Source organism: Curcuma longa, chromosome 13 (assembly GCF_044706935.1).
Source record: "Curcuma longa cultivar G26 ecotype Majalengka, Jawa Barat chromosome 13, ITB_CL_G26_1.1, whole genome shotgun sequence".
In the NCBI taxonomy this organism is placed as follows: domain Eukaryota; kingdom Viridiplantae; phylum Streptophyta; class Magnoliopsida; order Zingiberales; family Zingiberaceae; genus Curcuma; species Curcuma longa.
In genome coordinates, this window is record NC_133873.1 from 8111762 (window position 1) to 8134390 (window position 22629).

General features: G+C 36.1%; 1 protein-coding gene, 1 long non-coding RNA gene and 1 other non-coding gene across 3 annotated transcripts; 2 read left to right on the forward strand and 1 right to left on the reverse strand.

The window, feature by feature from the left end:
- The first annotated feature begins 4033 nt into the window (after positions 1-4033).
- On the forward strand, positions 4034-4106 carry TRNAF-GAA (transfer RNA phenylalanine (anticodon GAA)). Its single transcript has one exon. It is a non-coding gene; the product is annotated as a tRNA-Phe (tRNA).
- A 2009-nt stretch (positions 4107-6115) lies between these two features.
- Positions 6116-8547, forward strand: LOC141843784 (uncharacterized). The gene is made up of 6 exons (XR_012603069.1): positions 6116-6322; positions 6391-6466; positions 6572-6684; positions 6760-6844; positions 7199-7278; positions 8299-8547. It is a non-coding gene; the product is annotated as an uncharacterized LOC141843784 (long non-coding RNA).
- An 8044-nt stretch (positions 8548-16591) lies between these two features.
- On the reverse strand, positions 16592-17446 carry LOC141843795 (uncharacterized). Its single transcript, XM_074731824.1, has 2 exons — positions 17048-17446; positions 16592-16752 (listed from the first exon to the last, which is right to left on the reverse strand). Exons 1-2 carry the CDS (start codon positions 17444-17446, stop codon positions 16663-16665), a joined length of 489 nt encoding a protein of 162 aa, XP_074587925.1. The 3' UTR covers positions 16592-16662.
- Between the last annotated feature and the right edge of the window lie 5183 nt (positions 17447-22629).

A 22629-nucleotide genomic window follows, 5' to 3' on the forward strand; every position in this document is an offset into this window, starting at 1 on the left:
ACGCAATTCGTTTGTATGTTTAGTTGGTGAATTGGAATACTGAGTGACAAATCTAAATAGAGAAGAAAATAAATATTTCTTAGTTTAGTTTACTTTAGAAATTATCTGGATAAACAGAAAATAATTTTCTTTAAAACATCGTGTGTTATATTATATTCCGTTAAGAGTATTATAAGAAATAGATTAAAAATTATTTTTATAATAATAAAATATAGTATTTTATAATAATTGTTAATAATAAAATATATCAAGACTTACCATTAATATTGATACTCCCTACATCCTTTTCAAAGAGTTAGCTACATCCATTTAAGGAAACATTTCAAGTGAACTAGCTTCAACCCTAATCGAGTCTTTTTAAGTAATAGCTAATTTTAGATTAACCCGATACCCGCTAACCCATTGCTAGCCCAACTCGAATTACTCATAATTATTAGAAATCCAACACTTGATAACCGATTCCAATTGTTGTAGATATCACAAATGTGATACCCGATAATCGTTTGCCATTGTTATAAATCATACAAATCTGATATCTTAACAAATTCAATTCCAACCTGATTTCTTTTTTAAGTAACTCAAATCCGAAATCCAATAGTCGATTCTAAATGTATTCGATCTAGATCAAATCAATTGCTAGGTCAATTCTTATAAATATCACAAATGTGATATCCGATTTATCGACTGCTATAAATAAGACCGACCCGATATCTTTAAAAACTCAATCCGAACCTAATTTATTTTAAGTAACATAGATTTGATATTCAATAGTTGATTATAAAGTATTAACTCATCTCAAATTGTTCGTAATTAACAGAAACACGATACCTAATAACTAATTACTAGGTCAATTTTTTATATATCACAAATGCAATACCCTAATTGACTATCATCTGCTATAAATAAGACAAACCTAATACACTTAACAAACTCAATCTAGACCCGTTTTTTTTTCAAGTAACCCAAACCTACCTGATTGACACCTGATAATCGATAAATATCATAAGCGTGATAATTAGGAGTGCGTAATTTGTTAATAACTGAACTGATTAAATCGAAATTGAATAAATTGATGTTTTTGACAAACCAAACTGATTGAACTTTGCCACGAAAATGAACAAATCGAACTTTGTCATGAAAACGAACAAGTCGAACCCATAAAAAATTGATTAACTCAGTTGATTACTAAATTAACTGATTTTTTTTAGTAATCGATTAATGTTGAACATAAGTCTATTGGATAGTCGAGTCGGGAATCGACAGGGACGGATATAGGAATTAGAATGGGGAATTGAACTTAATGTAATAAATTATATATTATTAACAAAAAAATATTATATATATTTTCACTTTCTTTAAACTAAATATTAAATCTAAAAAAATTAATTTTTTTTTATACTTGATGCTCACGGTAGTGTTCACGGATGGTGTCTAGCATATCAAAATCATATATATATAATAAAAAAATTATTATATTATAGAGTTCATATAAAATTCATCTATAATAGAATCTACATCTATATTCTTATCAAAATCTTATTCAATATAGTGTTAAACAATCAATAAAAAAGTCAAAGTCATTCTCTATTTTAGTGTGAAGTATCATCTTCACATGTTTTATTGTTGAAAAGGCTCGGTGTCATCTTCACGTGTTTCATTATTAAAAAGCTCATTCATTAGTGGTGATAGAAACATGTAATATCAAAATAAGATGAATCGATCTAGTTAATATAATGTAAATCTTTGACGGTCCACTCTCAATCACACAACTTAACAAGTGTATAAACCTTCAAATTCTACATCATATCAAATTTATAATGTACTAATTCATACTCCGAAGTAATGATGTCTTAATCAGTGAAATCTTTAAAGTAAAATTTCATTGTAAGTTTGTAAATATTATCATTATTAAATGTTGGTTCCGGTAATCACTGGAGGTTAAGGATGTTGCAACCTTAATGCAAAGAAGATCAGTAGGTTATTTTGATTGCTGAAACAATAAGCGATATTATATTATGCATATAGCAACCTTAAATGACAATGATATCACAACTTAATGATGATTAAGATATCAACTTTGTTTCACTGATACTTTTACAAAAGGTGAAATCCATCACCCTAGTAGTTCCATACGGTCAGTCCCACGACCATTTATGAGGAGGTAAATCGAGAAACTACAGTTGATCATGACGGAGAAGGGTATTGCTTAGCTTTGTCGAGATTCAAACCCTTGTCCTCTTCTGCAAGTGATCTGCTCCGTCGTAACTAACTTAGCTATGCCCCGGGATAAAAAATTATATTGAATAAATTTTCTATAGTGATCGGCTCCATCGTTGAAACAGTACCATATCAGAAAACCCCCTAAGGAATTTTTTTGAAGCACGGTACCACTATATTGATAAAAGCCTACTGCCGAAACAGTATCTCATCCACCAAATACATGTTGCTAAGATGACTCGAATAGAAATAGCACCTCAGTCAACAAATATATATTGCTAAGAGGACTTGAATCCGGAACCTCAGATAACACACGTCTCTATATTTATCATTTGGGATAAGACATTTCCACTGTTTGACTGAATACTCTTATGCAAAGACCAGAAGAGTATCAGTCAAACAGTCGAAATGTTTGACTTATACTCTTCTGCAAAAAGGTGGATCCGCCACCTTAGCGGCCCCACACGGTCGGCCCTACGACCATATGTGAGGAGAGTTTGACTTATACTCAATACATGCTAAGGTGATGGCCATTAAGTACAAACACATAAAAAATCGACAGTTGGGTTAACTTTCCCTTTATTGTGATCCAATTATATTGTTCATTTCTTGTAGTGATACCTTATGTCTTATTGAAAACTTTGACAACAAAAAAAAATTGCTACTATTTCTCCATGCCACAAATCCTTGGCAACCTTAATGTGAGACAAGATCTCACTCACTGTTTCATGGAACCCTTGAGTGGAATGATATAAAAGAAAGTACATCAAATTGTATACTGTTAATTCCCATGCAGTTTTAATTTCCCATAAAACAAACAGATACTCTATTTTTAACTCTTTCCATTAATTTCCATGTTTTAAATGTTGAGTTTTAGGCATAGTAAGCTTTTGTTATTTTTCAAAAGTAACACTAGTTTTTAATTAAGAACTTGAGAAGAAATCCAATCCAATGAAAGAAAAGCCACATAAGCATATATACCGCATCAACTTGAATTGGTTTACTGTAAAAGATTATTTTTTGCCACTAGAAGTTATGACCATTAATTAGAGTAAAATTGAAAAAAATAAAAATTTTAAATTTTCAAATATAATTTGTTAAAAAATAATATATTTATTTAATAAATAATTTTAATCAACTAAATAAAGTTAAAGATAGATGGTCAATAAAATATTAAGATAAATTATTATAATATTAGTTAATATACATTTTAGTTTCCATTATTTAAATTTTTTAATAATCAATTAACTTGGATAAATTATAACTCAAATTTATGTAGCCAAAACATTTAGTTGGCAGTAACATTGACGAATTATATAAAAAAAAGAGCGTATACATAATAATAAGAGTATAAAAATTGATAACTAAAGAGAAGAAAGATGGAGTAAAAAATAAAATTTCAAGAGAAATATTAAAATGTGTTTTTAAACTTTTAAAAGAACTTTTATAAAAATATCAGTTTAATCTAATTTTTTTCTCATTTTTAACTAGAGGTCCACGAATTATAGAGAGACAAATTTTTTTTATTTGGATAAATTTAGAATTTAAATATATAAATTATAGTACTCTATTGACTTTTACAAAAATAAATTATACTGTATTAAACTTTTAAAAATAATTTTTATTTATTAAATGATTGGTTTATTTAAATTTCAAGGGTAATAGTAAGTTTTATAAAGAAATTAAGCTCGGTTAAATTTTTAATAAGTAAACTTAAATAAATTTTATAAAAATAAATAAATTCAAACATACCTAAAATTTCTCTTGCTCAAATATTAAATAGGTATAAATATTGATTAAAAGATAAAACACATCAGCGGGGATAGCTCAGTTGGGAGAGCGTCAGACTGAAGATCTGAAGGTCGCGTGTTCGATCCACGCTCACCGCATTATTCAAGATTTTTGAATTTAATTTCAAATATTAAAATAACATAAAACAGTTTTAAAACTTAAATTGCCTTAGTGGGGACGGTTCAATTGTTAGAGAGTCAGTGTGAAAAACTAAAGATTTGGTGTTCGATCCACGCTCATGGCATTATTAAATATTTTTGATTTAATGATCTAAGATCTATTTTATTTAATTAAATTTGGAATTCAAATATATAAAATATAATACTAGTAAAATTTTATCATTAATAATTTATAAATTATTTATATGCATTAAAAAATAAAAATATAATTTGTATTTATTAAATGATTGTTTTATTTAAGTTATAAGTATAATACTACGTTTTATAAAGAAATTAAGGTCACTCAAATTTTTACTAAATAAATTTGACAAATATAAATAAATTTAAACATGAATCCTCTTAATCTTTTGGCTCCTCTTCTTGTCTAGTTTGGCAATTTATTCGAATCGTTAATTTCAATCAGTATGAATGTCCTTCTATTATGAGATTTCTTAGCTGCTTAGGATTTCATTTTAATCGAATTAAAATTTTTAAAATTGAAATAATTGATTTATTTTTTAAGTATAAAATTTTAAAATAATCAAACTGAATTTAAATTCGATGGATTAATTCAGTTTAACTCAGCTTTTATTCAGCTTAAAGGTCTATATACACAAATACTTATTTTGATATAATATGCATAAATTTGAATTTCAAATATACGAAATATAATACCCTATAAATTTTTACAATAATAAATTATAAATTATTTATACTGCATTAAAAATAAAAATACAATTTAAACATAATTAAAATTTATTTGAATCTCCATAATCTTGTGGCTCCTCTTGCTTGCTTGTCTAATTTTGTTAGTTTATTTGAATCGCTATTTTCGTGGATCCGCCACCTTAGCGGCCACACACGGTCGGTCCTACGATCATCTGTGAGAAGGTAAATCGAGAAAGTGCAGTTGGTTACGACGCAGGAGGGTATTGCCTGGCTTCGCCAGGATTCAAACCCTTACCCTCTTCTGCAAGTCTGCTGCGTCGTAACCAACTCACCTATGCCCCGGGGGATAGGCTTCGCCAGGAATCGCTATTTTCAATCAAGTATTAAATTGATATCAAAGTTATTTACAAGTTAATTTATCATAGCGGGATAGTTTAAGTTAGGAGAGCGTCAAATTATTTGAAGGTCGTGTGTCCGATTCATGCTCATCGCATTATTTAAAATTTTTTGATTTACAAATTTAAGATCTGTCTTATTTAATTTAACTGAATAAAAATTTTAAAATTAAATTAAAATATTTTTTTAAAAAAAATATATAATTTTTAATAATCAAATTAAATTTTTAATGTTCATTCGTGTTAATGTTGGTTATGCTCTTGCAGGACGCTTGAAGATCCTTCATATATATTTATCCTGGAACCGGAACCCTGACAAGCATTAGTAGAACTTCAAGTTGCATTCCTAAGTTGGTATAATCTATGCATGTGTAATTGCCCCCTCTTAACAATGTCTTTTCATGTACATAAAATTTAGAAATACATGTTGGCAGTTTCGGTAACTGCCCACCACCACCATCATGTTCGTAGCCTCTCTCTATTAAAGGGAGAGGAAAGCCCTGAGAGATAAAGGAGGTGAAGAGAGCAAACCTGTATGGTTGCGTCCAAGTCCAGAAGCCAGCGTGAGAATAGAGAACAGAGAGTTGCCGGAGATAAGGAAGAACACCAAATCAAGGATTTAGTTTGTAGAACTTTCCGTCCTTCGTGATTGCTCCTTCGACGGGAGCAATTCCAGTCGGAAACACGCTACAACAGATAAATATCACATTGGTATCAGAGCTGTAAAATACCGAAAAAGAATGAGGAGGGTTAATTTAATTAACCCTAAAGTTTATTTGGTTTAATTAAATCCTAAATCAAATAATAATCCATTTGGATTAATTAAATCTAGCCCATTAAGATCAAATATAGGATCTGGTTCTCGGTGAGGATGCCACACTAGCCGATTTCGCTCCTCCTCATCGCGATACCTCTGTTCTTCCCGATTCTGCGCTTCAGCTTCCGTGACTTCGTCGCCGGCGCAAGAGCAGCCGTGAAGCTTCGACGTCGGTGCCAGATCGGAGTTGAGGACCGCGACCAAGCATCGGCCGGCGAGTGCACAACGGGTGAGGGGTGGCTCTAGCGATGGATTGAAGTGAGGAAACCAAATCGGTAAGTGGCGTTTGAGATGGATTTCGGTTTGGGTTTGATTCTCGAGCTTAGATCCATGTGTTGTTTAGGTTTCCGAGTTCAGATTGGGATTTTGGAGTTTCCCTCGGTTTGCTGCCGCGAAGACGAAGAAGAAGAGGAAACAAGGTAAGGCTAGGGTTGGGTATTGTTTGGTTATGAGCTAAATCCCTAGGGATTTCTTCGGTTTCTATTGAATCTTGTTGTTGTCTTGTTCCACAACCCACTGTGTAGAGCCGATCATTTTGGATGGTGGTTTGGTTTCGACAGTAAATCAAACGAGAAAAACAGATCCGATTAGGGCTTTGTGGATTTAACAAGGAGGAGGAACCGAAGGTTATATTGAGGTAAGCATCTTGCTAATTTAGGCTGGATGTTCTTGATTAGTAAGGTAGTTGATGTGTTTATCTTGGTATTTGAAGGTCCCGGCCAGAAACTTGATTTGTTGCTGGCGGTGGATTGGAGCAAGTGGAGCTGTGCTTGATTGGGATTTTAATTAGAGTGGAGGTAAGCTTGCTTCTTAGAAGTTTATTAATCATTTTGGTGTGATGTGGAGTTTGTAGATGTTGAATCTCGATAGGGAGGATTTGATTGGTATTGGTAGTTTTAGTGTACTGTTTGTTAGTTTTAGGCTGTTGGTTGTGTTGAATTTGTATGATACTATCCGAGTGAGTCCGGATCAGAACTTGATGAATGGACTCAATTCATGAGATTGATCAGACCTTGGGTTGGTTTGGTGGAATTGGGTTGATTAGGTTTGATCCACTTAGGATTTAAATCTGATTAAAAACTAAGTATAGTTGTAGTATGATCTTATTAGTTAATCGTTGTAATTTAAGGATATTATTTATCCTATTGCAGGACCTTGACTTGACTGGTCCTGTTACTTGGAGTATATTTTTCTGGGGGATTCTGGTGTTGACAGACGTGCGTTATACCAGGTGGGTACCCTGTACTTGGTCACTATAGGTTCTTCTATTCCAGTGCATGTATTATTTGTATCTTGTGATCCTGTTGATACCCCTGTTGGTTGTGATAGTATCTAGTGGATACATTTGATCATCTTTGCTTGATACCTGCTTTTGACCTTATGATGATCTACTGTTGCCATGTTGATACCCTTGTTATCTGTATCATGTTGATTCCTGTATGACTCGTTGCTTGATACCTGTAGTATGATCACACTTGATCTATCCATGGTTAGATTAGTTCTCACTATGATATTATGGACATATATTGACCTCTGTTGATTCTGTTGATCATGCTAATTGACTTTAGCTATTACATGTTGGGATGATTAGCATACATCCATGATAGTTGTAGGTATTTCTGTTGGTGGATCTTACCTGCACCGTGTTGTGGTGCCATGCACAGGTAAGATGTTGCACTACAGTTGGGTGCACCAGGACTGGCTACATTGCCCTCCTGCCACACTGCCCCTCCCCACTTATCTTTAGTGGTCAGTTGTCGGAGCTGGCAGTATGTCCTGTCTTGCCCCTCAGTTCACTGCTCTATGGGGGTGACTGGGGAATGTAGAGTGCGGACAGTGACGGATATTTTGGTTGCTATGGTTGCTACGTATTTACATGCACCGTTGGTAGGTTGATATAGATATTTATTTTATTTGCATCATATGCTTACGATTGTTGCACTTGCTTGCTATGACTGTTGCACTTGTATGCCATTACATACATGCTTACATGTTATGATTATGATACCTGTTGCACTGCATGATCCTTCTTAAATAGAACCAGTTATTACACCATGTTCTATACCTGGATACATGATACCTTGTTGATACCTGATACCATGTACCTATTTTCCATTTATTCTGTACATGTTACTTTGGCTGTACTCTTTTATCATATCTGTTGTTACCTTTACATGCACTTCATACCTGTACCCACTGAGTATCTAATGCTCACTACCCAGACCCTGGGGTTATTTGATTTTCTCCCCAGGTATCAGATAGGTTATCTTGGAGCTTGGAGACTCGTCACCAGCTGCTATCTCACATCAGGAGTGTCCGTAGTTGGTAGTCTTATTACAGTTGTATTTTGGACTTGTAGTGTGTTATGGACTGTATCTGTGTTGGTTTGTGTGTGGTTATTCGTTTTGTCGGATTTTACGATGTTTTCGCTACGTGGATTTTCCGTATGTTATTGCAGATTTGATAATACATGCATGAGTTGGTGATTGTGGCCATGGAGGCCTTATATGCATTTTGTTCTGTGTTGTGTATTGATTGGACGAGTTGTCCTATTCCAGCCGCCTGTGGCTGAGTATATTTACATGTATTTAGGGAATAGTCATTGTTACAGGGGAGATGCTGTCGAAATTTTTCGGACGGCTTCCCGGGACGTAACAAGAGCACTGTTTTTATGTGTTCATAGTCGTTGTCCTAAGCGGCAGCACACAGGCGCTGCCCGTATTTTTTTTCTGTTTGGTCCGTCTCTGTTCTTGGTCGAAGACGCGAAATCAGTCATCCGTGGCAGCGCACAGACGCTGTCCGCAACCAGCAATGTATTCTCCTGATAGCGATGAGGCTGGCTTGGAGCTGACGGCAATGCCAGGGCATGGACAATAAAGAAGATGCTGCATGCACTTATCGAAGCATTGATGCAATTAAACAATGTCAGAGGGCTTATGAACAATAATGAGAAAGGTTTTAGGCCAGGGCATGGACAAAAACTACAACAAATGCTTGATGTTAGCTTGCATGGACATGGAATTAAGGCAAAACTATATATTGAATCAAGGTTAAGAACTTTCCAAAAGCTCCATAATATTGTGCATGACATGTTGTATGGAGTTGGTAGTAGTGGTTTTGGTTGGGACTCAGAAAAAAATGTGTTACAGCTGAAAACGATGTGTGGATTGAATATCTTAAGGTAATTTAATTTATTATTAAATTTTGCTATTTTTTTCCTTTTGTTTAGTTGCTAATATAATTTTTTTTTATTATAGACTCATCCAGATACAGAACAATTTAGATACAAATCATTGTTTTATTATGATGAGCTTTCTATCATCTTTGGTGGAGATCGTACATCTAGGAAAGATGCTCAAGTTCCTACTGATATTGTGAAAGAATTAGAGAAAATTGTAAATGAAAATGATGATGAAAGTATAGGTGTTGAAGGGTATTCTGCTCCATATGACCAATATTTCATGTTTGGATAAAAGGAAGAGAGTTCTAAGCCAAAAAGGAGAAAGAGCGAGAGCATTAAAAATTTGTCTCAAGTTATTAGAGAGACGACAGCTATTCTTGGAGAAGAACTTAACAAGGCAAGTAACCGATTGAGTAAAGCATTGGAATATGATGAAGGCGTTGAAAAAAGAATGAAAGTCAATGAGGTCTTAACAAACTTACATGACCTTAGCATGTTGGAGCGACATAAAGTGACAAGAAAAATTGGTTGTGACCGTGAAACTACAGATATTTTCTTCACTATACCAGATGATGAGAAAGAAGTTTAGGTTAAAACATTATTGAGTGGACAGATTTGAGTAGTACAACTTGTAGGTTTTATGGGCATTGCTTTGGACAATGTTTCAGTGAAAGTTTTAGAACATGTTTTGCACGTGGTGAACTTTTGTCCTATCTAATACTCATTTGATTGCAAATCTATTTTAATCTTGATGCTCTAAACTACTGCATTATTGAGCTTTGGACAGAATTTTGTTTTCTTGTGAGTTGTTTTCATAATTTCATTTCTTTACGATGATGAGAAGATAAGCAAAAAAATATTTCTCACCACAATTTCGTGATTTTTTCATCTCTTGCTCTTATTTTTTCAACTTTTGAATAATAAAATATAATTTTTTTAATAATTTTTGAATATCAAACTATCAAAATATTGAATAATTTTAATAATAAAATTCTTGGTATTATTGGTATTTTATAATAATAAATATTATATTGCTTACTGAAAATAATAGAAGGGTATTATTGGTATTGTATAATAATAAAAATTATATTTCTTACTAAAAATGATGGACACCAAACACTGTAATGTAATCAACCTTGTAATCAAAGATTACATGCATTTCTTCAACCAAACATTGTAATGTAATCTTGATTACATTACATTACAAACTTGATTACATTACAAGCGTGATTACATTAGGCTACGTTTGGTACGACGTAATGTAATCACGCTTGTAATGTAATCAAGTTTGTAATGTAATCTTGATTACATTACTATGTTTGGTTGAAGGAATGCATGTAATCTTTGATTACAAGAATGATTATATTACAGTGTTTGGTGTACATTATTTTCAATAAGAAATCTAATTTTTATTATTATAAAATACCAATAATACCCTCCTAATTTTTAAAATAAAATAAAAATAAATGTAATAATAAAGATTATTTTTATTATCTTTAAATGTAATAATTTTTATTTAAATTATTAATAATAATTATTAATAATTTTATTATTTTAATTATTTTATTAATTATAATTATTAATACTTATTTTAATAATTAATAATTATTATTTTATTATTAATAATTTTATTATTTTATTAATTATAATTATTAATACTTATTTTAATAATTAATAATTATTATTTTATTAATACTTTTATTAAATATTTTAATTATTTTAATTAATAATTAATTATTAATTAAAATTATAAAATAAAAATTATTAAATTAATTAATAAATATTTTATTAATTAATAATAATAAAAAATAATTTAATTATAATTATTATATGTAATAATAAATGTAATAATTTTTATTTAAATTATTAATAATAATTATTAATAATTTTATTATTTTAATTATTTTATTAATTATAATTATTAAAACTTATTTTAATAATTAATAATTATTATTTTATTATTAATAATTATTATTAATAATTTTATTATTTTATTAATTATAATTATTAATACTTATTTTAATAATTAATAATTATTATTTTATTAATACTTTTATTAATTATTTTAATTATTTTAATTAATAATTAATAATTAATTAAAATTTTAAAATAAAAATTATTAAAATAATTAATAAATATTTTATTAATTACTAATACTAAAAAATAATTTTTATTTAAATTATTAATAATTATTATTATTAATTTTAATTATTTTATTAATTATAATTATTAATACTTATTTTAATAATTAATAATTATTATTTTATTAATAATAATAATTATTATTAATTTTATTATTTTATTAATTATAATTATTAATACTTATTTTAATAATTATTATTTTATTAATACTTTTATTAATTATTTTAATTACTTTTATTAATAATTAATTATTAATTAAAATTATAAAATAAAAATTATTAAAATAATTAATAAATATTTTATTAATTAATAATAATAATAAATAATTTTTATTTAAATTATTATTAATTATTATTAATAATTTTATTATTTTAATTATTTTATTAATTATAATTATTAATACTTATTTTAATAATTAATAATTATTATTTTATTAATACTTTTATTAATTATTTTAATTAAGTTTATTAATAATTAATTATTAATTATAATTAATAAATTATTGATTTTATAAAATTATTAATTTTATTAATATAGTGGAAGGGTATATTTGGTACGATAAAAATAGAATCTGTAATGTAATCGGATTACATACTATTTCCTTTGTAATCCAGATTACATATTTTGGCTCCTCTTTTGTAATCCAATTACATTACATTATATCTCTAAAATGTTACCAAACAAAGTAAATCATCTTGTAATGTAATCCTGATTACATTACAAGTCTGATTACCCCTTACCAAACATGCCCTACGTCATACCAAACGTAGCCTTAGGTTTTTCTTGATTTTGGGGTTAAGGTAATTTTCTTTACAAAATTACCCCTCGAACCTGTCAGCTTACCCTCCGCGAGCACTCCCGTCCCCGAGCTCAGTCCTGTCACCCGGCAGCTCGGCCCTGGCACACAGCAGCTCAGCTCTGCTCATTCGGCCACAGCAGCTCAGCTCTGCCCATTCGGCTATCCGGCAGCTCAGCCCTGTCACCCGGCAGCTCGGCCCTGCCACACAGCAGCTCAGCTCTGCTCATTAGGACACAGCAGCTCAGCTCTGCTCATTAGGACACAGCAGCTCAGCTCTGCCCATTCGGCCATTCGGCCACTCGGCCACTCTTCATTGTCGTATCGTCCGCAAGCCCGGACCTTCTTCATTTCTGAATCGTCCGCAAGCCCGGACATCTAAGGCTTTACAGCCGCTCATCCCAGGCTTCTCGGCCCTTCATCAAGGCTTCACAGCCACTCATCCGAGGCTTCACAGCCACTCATCCGAGGCTTCACAGCCACTCACCGAGGCTTAGCCCACGTGTCTACTGAGAATCCAAGACTGACGTAATGAAAGATCGGACTCGAGCAATGACTCGGTCTAGTCAGTCCGACTTACGCTCCCTTCGACTATACTAGCGGGGAGGCTTATGTTCCGGGAATAACCCATGGGGGCCCCTGGTTTGACTCGAGTCCGATCCTGGTCCCTCCCGCAAGTCCGGTCAGCCACAACTACAATCTCGATTGACCCGGTTCCATTCGTCCACTCGGCCACACAGCAGTTCAGCTCTGCTCACTCGACCACTGCAGCTCAGCACTGCCCCTCGGCCCCCATTCGACCGTAGCCTTAGCCGAATTCCCATTCGGCCACATCTCTTGCCGAATCCTCATTCGGCCGTAGCCGAATCCTCCATCCGGCAGCAGCCTGCCGAGTCCTCCATCCGGCAGTAGCCTGCCGAGTCCTCCATCCGGCAGCAGCCTGCCGAATCCTCCATCCGGCGGCAGCCTGCCGAGTTCTCCATCCGGCAGCAGCCTGCCGAATCCTCCATCCGGCAGCAGCCTGCCGAGTCCTCCATCCGACAGCAGCCTGCCGAATCCTCCATCCGGCAGCAGCCTGCCGAGTCCTTCCATCTAGCAGCAGCCTGCCGAATCCTTCCATCCGGCAGCAGCCTGCCGAATCCTCTCACTCGGCCACAGCCTGCCGAGTCCTCTCATCCGGCACAAGCCTGCCGAGTCCTCCCATCCGGCACAAGCCTGCCGAGTCCTCCCATCCGGCACAAGCCTGCCGAGTCCTCTCATCCAGCACAAGCCTGTCGAGTCCTCTCATCCGGCACAAGCCTGCCGAGTCCTCCCATCCGGCACAAGCCTGTCGAGTCCTCTCATCCGGCAGCAGCCTGCCGAATCCTCCTCAAGGCCGAATCTGAGTCTTCAGCAGACTCCTTAGCAGGCCGAATCCGAGTCCTCAGCAGACTCCCCAGGCCGAATCGCCGGATTGCCCCACAGTGCCCTGGCATATCCCACGCCCCCATATTTAATGCTATATCTCTGCGGCATGCACCGCTGCATTTTCAGATGGTGACAACACAATACTTTACCGGCGATGGGACAACGGACTCGATTATTCCTGCCACCTCATTAATCATGATGGGACACCCTCTTAATGGTGACGTGACAGGTACACGCTCATCTTCTCCTTAAAAGACCACTCCGCTCCACAGGTAGCCACTCTCCGAACTCTCTGGACTCTCATACTCTTTTCACGCTCAAGTCTTTACTGTTCATCTCCTTCTTCCTCTCGCCATGGCTAACTTGAGCGTCGGAGTGGTCGCGCCAGGGCACCCCCTAGCCTTCCTACTGACGTTTCTTGTAGTCGCAGGCCATCTCGGAAGCTACTGCTGCTCGTTACCCACTCCGGCGAGGTCTCCGGTGATCGTGAAGCTCTCATCGCCTCCACCATCGGCCACTGTTCAGCACCATCCACGAGGAGGTCCGGTGACGTGTCCTGGAGCAGTTCTCAACCGGAACAGCCCTCCTAGAATCTTATAGTGTGATCATGCCGTGGTAAGAATCACAAAAGGTTGGCTCATTTTCGAAGACCTTATTGCTCACCTAACCCGACATATTTCTCTATGGAATGGATTATGCCCCAAAGATGAAACTAGCCAAACTCAGACCCTCAAAATTCCATCAACAACAGGTTGCACTATCGCCATAATAAAAGTGGACGAAGAACGCTCTGTTGGCTGCCTCCATAGTTAATTCGATCAACCAGGCTCTGCTCAAGACAAAGAACCTACAAAGGAAATAAAATCGTTTCTGTGAGAAGAGGTCTGCCAACTATCAAGGAAGGGAGGATGGTTGAAAAGGATGTTTCCTCGAGGATAGAGAAGGTTTGCTGCCGCAAGAAAAGTGAGTTAACTGCTCTTCTCTCGGTTGACAAGGAAAGAGAGTCAGGGCTACTATTCACCTCAGATGCTGGCGGATGCGGATGTGTTAAAATTAGCTTTCAGTGTCAATTCGGATTGAGTTGGACTCAAGTTGGACTCAAGTCAACTCAGATTGCATGAGACTCGAGTTGGACTCAAGTCACACAAGTCAAATTCGAATTTGATTAAAAGGTTATCATGCATGAGATGCATGATCATTAAAAAGCTGCATGATCTTCCTTAAAAGAAGAGAAAGATTGTCATGCATGAGATGCATGATCTTTATTAAAAGAGGAGAAAGATCTTTTGCATGAGATGCATGGGAATTAATAAAATATTAATTTCAGAATTAATATTATATTAATTTCCCCCTTCATCTATTATATCTCATGGTGGGATATAAAAGAGGGTGAGAGGCTCTTGATGAGGGGGTTGTTGGTTGCTCTTGCTCTCCTTCTTCTTCTTCTCTTCCACCTTTGGCCGAACCCTAGCTTGTGGCTAGCACCACAGTTCGGTTCTTCTCCATCTCAGTGTCCGTGTGGATACCGTGGAGGCGCGAACACACTGATCGTGCTGAGATCCGACGACCTTGAAGGCAAAGAGTTGCTGTCGGGATTGCGAAGGGCACGCATCGAAGGTAACCTCGATTCTAGTAGGTAGAATCGTCAAACGAGTTTGTTTTTCGCATGGATCTTCTGGAGGGATCCTGTTTTCGCTGCGTTATATGCGGTTTAATCGATTTTTCGCGCATATAGATCCCTACAGGATGATCATACTACGTGAGCGAATGAATAGACGAAACAAACTCAATCAAATGATGGCGAAGGCTTGGTGAGGCGACACAACACAAGGCATGCAAAGGCGACAGCGACAATAAGCGGATAGATCACAAACAATAAAAACGCGTAGACAAACTACGACGGCACAGCTACGGCCAGTGTCACATGCAGAGGCGTTGGGCGGCATTGGGCTACCAGACAGATTTGGGGATTTGGCGCTGATCGAGGGTTCCACAGTTGAAAGAAAAAAGTTTTGCGACGCGATTAGATTTTTTTTTTTTGACACTCATCACAATAATAAATTTATTGTAAGACTATTAACAACGCGCAAGTGCGTTGTGATAATTAAATTTTGGCAGTATATTTTATTATATGTTATCATTTGTATGAGCATAATAATATTAATAACACACATGAATGAGCGCATCTTAAATAATAATATTAAGAGAAATGATACTTACCTCATTAAGAGAAATGATACTTACCATGAAATGGTAGTATGAAATTGTAGCATGACACTCATAATTGCATGCAGTGGGTCCCACTACATGCTAGTGGGACCCACTGCCAATGTGAATGTCATGCTACGATTTCATGCTGCAAAGGTTGGATCTACTGCCAATGTGAATGTCATGCTACGATTTCATGCTATAATTTCATGTTGTGTATCACCACTCATTAAATGATGTATGTTTAATTATGCATTGTTGATATCGTGTCGCAAAAAGTTAAATTTATTGTGATGCCAAATGTTGTAAGCTCAAGTAACTTAATGATTGACAAAAATTATAATAAGAATATTGAAAGAATAAGTTTGTATTTTTTTTATTTTTTTATATTTATAAATATTTTTTTAAAAATAAAATAAATAATAATCTTTGGTCATGGTAAATTGAATCGTAATCGGTAGTTTTAAATCGTGAATAGTAATCATCTTTGATGATTGAAATTAAGAGTAGAGATTTTTTGAACTGTCAAATTGATGAATATTCTGAATATTCGAATTGTCCATTTCGAATCGGGTCGGATTTATACTACAAAGGTAATTACCCCCTTTTGGCATTAAAACTCTAAATACTGAAGTCAACATCTGGATATTGGTATACAAAAATCTCAAAGGTCAAACTGCTGATCAGGCTGACAGAATCTAAGAGAAGTTAAAGAGAAGACATAAAGCGGCTTTCATGTACATTGAAAGAATGTTCTATTCCAATCAAGAAAGAAGATTGTTTTACAAATAAGACTTGTATTTAAAGAACAACATTGCCATGCTGGGGTTTTATTGGAAGCAGAAATTTGTATCACTAAAAAGGAAGAATAGTGCGTGAAATCAAACATTGTCACTGATTAGTCGAACATGTTTCTGGCAGTGCTTCTCCACAATCATCTTTGATGCGCTTGCCATCGTCTTACGCCATGTCTGCAACAGATTTACCATAAAAAGAGAGTTAGCTGAGAATTTTGGCAATGAGCATTGCCCATTATGTTGTTGCGATAAAAATTTATGAATATGTTTAGCTGATTTGAACTCTTTCACAGAAATATCGCGCAGCGTGCGGTCTATTTCTGGCAAAGAAACAGAAGAAGAGCCAAGTGCTGAATTCAAAAATCCCAACTTTTGCTTCATGCTTACTTCATCGTACTTGTAGTGCGAACGTATGGTTGGTGATGCACAATCGAAGAAGTAGGATATGAAATTTGTAGAATCAGCATACCTTTTCGAGGGCGATGACGAGGAAGAGTCCGATCCCGGGGGCTGCGTCGTCGGACCGTTGGATTCCGATCCTTCGGAGCAGGGACTTGGAGGACGGCCTGCGATTGGCGAGAGGGAGAAGGGACTTCCACTCGGCCGGTCCAGCGCTGGTCCGCCTCCTCCTTGCCGGCCTCCCGTCGGTGTAGGAGGAGGTGAGCTCCCGGGAGGAGAGGGCGGCGATAGCGCGGCAGGACTTCTTCCGGACGTCCATGGGGGCGAAGATACGGGCGGTGGCGGAGGAGGGGGGACGGGGCGAATAAGGTCGCGCCGGGGGGTCGGCGTCGAGTTCGGCGAACTTGCGGAGGAGCTCATCGGAGGAGGCTTTGCTGACGCGCTGGACGTTGGGCACTGCTGTCTCCATCTCTTCTCTCTGTCGTTGTTATTGTTGTTCCTTGTCGTTTAGGGTTTGCAGATGTGTAAGGAAGAAAATGGGGAGGGGAAGGGAGGGGAGAGTAGAGCAGCAAAAGCGTGGGTAGGGCTATTAATTCTGGCGGAAGAGGAAGAAGACAGAGAGGGAGGTGACCGTTAGAGGAGAGGAAGGTGATGGAAGGAAGAGTTGATTAAGTGGGAGCAGTGGGCAGCGAGGAATATAGCCGTTGGGAGTTGGTGGGATCCAGTGAGGAGTAGTTAAAACCAGGAAAAGGTTGACGTTCCAGGTGTGGAGGGTCAATCAACATTAGATGGAAGTAAACACTGAGCAATGAAAAAGGAGTAGCTAAAAGAAGTAAGGAATCTCATGTCAAACATGATCACCGTGAGGCTCAGCCCTCCGGAAACAATGATTATATAAATTGCGGTAGCCACGAGGTGTAATGCTGCTTCATCTTCTCTTGGGCAAGCAAAAGAGAATAAGAATTTGATCTTCGAAGATTCATCACCTTACTATGGTATCATGGAATGGACTCTGAGCCTGACTTTGTACACTTCCTAAAAGATTGAGTCATTCTCCATCACGACATTTCAAATGTAAGGTATTAATATTATAAAAAATTCATAATGTAATTATAAATTATTTTTAAGAAAAATTACTTTTTTATTGTTCGTCTTTTTATTTTATATATAACTGCTATATTACAATAAAAATTTCTAACATTATTATTCTTGTTAAATGGGTATTAATGTGGGAGAAGATGAATCTCACTTTTATTTTTTACAGTGATATGTAAAAAATATGCAACGAAATTAATATAATATGTCGATAGTCTATGATTATATGTCTACTATCTTTTCTATTCTTTAATTAAACATGCGATGGAGAAATATCACTTAATTATTATTTATTTTATATATTTATTATATTATTATAATTTTAAATAAATATCTTATAATTATCGAAGACTTCTATGAGGTTCATATAAATTCCGTTTCTCGTCTGATACAATATTGAATCTTTTGAATTAATTTTTGTTCACTTTGTATATTTATTATTTTATTTTTTCTTATTATAATAATGTATAAATGTCCTTCAAACATGAAGTTACCTGACATTTTAAAGTGTTTTTATATTTCTAATTTGAGGCACCTTTAAAGTTGACCTTAAACGACCAATTAACTTCGGAACTTGTGAACTTGATTCAAAAATTAATATGAAAGAAGCAAGGAGTTAAGAAATCAGAGATCAAAAAAATTATAAACAAATCAATTCCGACAACGACCGACAAATCGGAACTGAGGTGCTATGGGTGCAATCGCAAAGAACACTTCAGAGTCGATTGTCCGAAATAAAGAAAGGACCAGAAGAAAGCTCTCAAGACGACGTGGGATGAGTTATCATCTGAAGAATCGGACAAAGAACCAATGACGACAAGCTTCCTCGCACTTCCGGCACGGAACGAGACAATTCAAAGTGACAGCGACTCGGACACCAATGAAAGCCACGGATCCGTATCCATTTTCGAAGGTTCCACTCCTGCTGTAAGTACAGAACGTTTATATTCCATTATTTTAAGTTTGTCTAAAAAGTTAGCTAAGTCCAATGCTATGATTGAATCACTCCAAGAGGAGTTTGTACTCCTCAAAGAGAAAGTTAACACTGAACCGTCAACTCAGGCCACCTTAATTGAGGATTTGACTCGAGTTCAACTCGAGGAGGAAAATTCCCAATTAAGGACCCGAGTTGACGAACTCAGATGATCGCTTGAACAATTCACTTTTGGGTGTAAGTATCTGGACATGATACTTGGATCTTAGAAAGCTAGATACAATCGATCGGACATTGGATATAAAGCTAAAAATATATCATTCATGACATTACTACACCGAACATAAAAATCGAATCGATCTAGAGTTCAAGGGTGAGTTCCAAAGCTGTCAACTCAGGCCACCTTAATTGAGGATTCGACTCAAGTTCAACTCGAGGAGGAAAATTCTCAATTAAGGACCCAAGTTAACAAACTCAGACGATTGCTTGAACAATTCACTTCTGGGTCTAAATATCTAGACATAATACTTGGATCTCAAAAAGCTGGATACAATCGATCAGGCATTGGATATAAAACTAAAAATAGATCATTCATGACATTACTGCACCGAACACAAAAATTGAATCGATCTAGAGTCCAAGCGTGGGTTCCAAAGTCCAAATTGGTTAATTATCCAGTTGAACAGAACCAGTTTTGGATCCCCAAGGATCAAATATATTTGATTCAACCCAACAAGGGTCACGATACAGGGGAATCCAAACCCAACTGAATGACTACATGTTAATTTAGCTTTTACTTTTCTGCAGTAGAAAAACTTAGGCTAGATAAGGACCAACTATTTGATTAATTCTTGCCAACCTAATACCAGGGTAGGGCGAGATGATAGTATGTTAGGGAGATTTGGTTTAAGTAGTCAAGTAGGGTAAGGAGTACCTTGCTTGATTTGCTTAGCCAGGTTGAACTAGCCGAAGCTACCTCGCCACATCCCAGACTAGTTAGACCAGGATTTCTCCCTAGAATAGCTAAACTTGTAATTTCTTAAATCAGTTTTGTCTTAGAACATGGTCGTTGCTCCGATAACCAAGAAGGTCCTTGTGCCTCGCCACTACTTAGAAACTGATTTTTGAAATGTAAGTTTAGAAAGTCAAAAGGTTAAACTTGAATCTAACTCAAGGTTAATCAAATAATAGATATTCAAAATAATAATTAAAGATAAAATTGAAAAGTCATCTCACAAAAATCTTGTTAGGATCGGTTGGTTCGCTAGAGGGGGGTGAATAGCGTTTTTCGATTCTTCTTGATTGTTTCTCTGCAAGAGTGTTAGCGGAAGCAAAAATATAAAAGAGAAAACAAGAGATCAACGCTAACCCGGTTTGTTTACTTGGTATCCACCTCCGCAGAGGTGACTAATCCAAGGATCCACACGCACGCACACACCCGATGCACTATGAATCTTCTCCTTCTCGAAAACCTCGAAGGCGGAGAAACCTTTACAACTCTTTCGATCTCCTCAAAAATGATATGAAATAATGTTTCAGAGGAGAGGAAGAAAGCAGAGAATAGAGAACAAACACGTTCTCAAAAGAAGCACAAAGAATGAAAGAATAGCAGAATTCTTGAGTTGATCTCGAGCAGGCTTCTTTTATAATTCTTCAACATCAGTCGACTGCTGGCAGGGCCAGTCGACTGATGGCTTCAATCGGCAACAAAATCTCGCATTAAAGCGCATTAAATGCTTGCCAATTTTCTGCCAACGTTCAAATAGCAGTCGACTGTTCCAAGACCAGTCGACTGGCATCAGTCGACTCACCATACACCAGTCGACTGCCCAGTCGACTCCTGTCTTCCTCTGGCTCGACTGATTTTTCTGTGTGCGTCTGATTTATGAGCAGTCGACTGCTGGCAGGGCCAGTCGACTGGTGAAGCTGAAAAATCCCATTTCAGCTTCTCTTGACCTAGACCTCGGCCTTCAAACACCTCCCATAGCCTCGTGCCTTCCCTGGATGCTCCATCATCCTTGCACTAGCCTGAGATGCTTCCATCAGCTTCGTCATGTCAAGTCCTTGCCAAGACTACCCACTTGGACTTTTCCTTGCCCAAGACTGCCAAGACTTCCCACTTGGACTTTTCTTTGCCAAGACTACCCACTTGGACTTTTCTTTGCCAAGACTTCCCACTTGGACTTTTCTTTGCCAAGACTACGCTTGGACTTTCCTGCAAACTTGCATCACACATGTTAGATCACAAGTATTGCCTAACTTTAAACATGGTTTAGCCAAACATTGAAACTCAATGCATGTTAGGAAGTATACTGAAAAGACTAGGTCTTTTATATGTAAACATTTAAGAAATAAGAAATCATGATTTGGTCAAATGATTGCAATAGGTAAATTTGCAATAAAGTCCTCTTAGTTCACACTGTAGATAACTTGGTGTCTGTGAGACACAGAAGACCATGATTATCAGTCCCCTGTGAATTATAAACTAAGACTCACAACCAAGATGGTGTTGGACAACCCATCGGGAACGGTTGTAGTGTAATTCGGTTACTGTCTGTCTTGACTGTAGAATTACACTAGTGCACTTTGTGTGCATTGAGCAGGACCATTGAGGTAGTTCAATTTACTCTGACTCACAAATTGAACAAGACCTCTGTTATTAGGAATTATGCACTCTTAATCCCGATGTAATAAATGGGCACCTATAGGTAGTAATTATTGCTTTGATTTACCAAAGGGTGAGATCTTTGCGTCAGATCAATTATTCCCGGTAAGTTGGGTGATGTTGCTATCTATATGGTGTGCCATTAATTACAAAAGGAATCCGTGTCCCAGTAAGGGTTGATGATGTCCCCTTGGATAGCTCATAAGGATTGTCAAGTCAAAATCTTGCAAGTGGACTTGGTCCGACTGACAATGAAGTTGAGTGGTACTATTCAAGGTCGTAGATGTCGATTATTGAGTTGTCAGTGAACTCAGATAATTGACGGACATACGATATCTTAAACACGGGGAGCAATGCATAATATAATAAGAAGGAACCCAAAATGTAATTTGGGGATTAGATTGGTAGTGCAATAATGATCCTCTAGTGGAATGGATCGTTATTGATGGATGTAGGTGTGTATTCTGGGTGGAATACGGGATCCGAAACCCATCAGAAGGCCAGATCTAATACCTCCTCGAGGTCCCCACTGTAGCCTAAAGACATCTTCAAAAGGATACAATCAAACGGATGAGATTAGTTCTCAGCCGTCGGATGAGATTTAATCTCGACCGTTGGATGAGATTGGTTCTCGACCGTAGGATGAGTTAATGGATGAGATCAACTTGTATCCAAGGGATTAGATCAAGTTGCATCCATTGGATCGAAATAAATAAAGAAGAATTGAAGAGAATAGATTAGAACCGTTGGATGAGATTAAGTCGTCTCCGATGGACAAGATCTATCCGGTTCGGTTTTAATTCTCTTCGGAAGGAAGAACCGGTTCACGAGGTGAACCAGAGTTGGTTCAATGAACCACACGCCCAAAGGAATGGATCAGGTCCGTTGGATCGAATCAATTAAGTTATATTAAAGAAGATTATATTAGAACCGTTAGATGAGATTAAGTTGCATCCGA

What these genes read in the sequence shown, in the direction of transcription:
- LOC141843795 (XM_074731824.1), bottom strand. Translation starts at nt 17,446, where the DNA reads ATGGAGACAGCAGTGCCCAACGTCCAGCGCGTCAGCAAAGCCTCCTCC. An exon ending in TCGTCATCGCCCTCGAAAAG is followed by an intron (nt 16,753 to 17,047) that starts GTATGCTGATTC and finishes AATCTGTTGCAG; the next exon opens with ACATGGCGTAAGACGATGGC.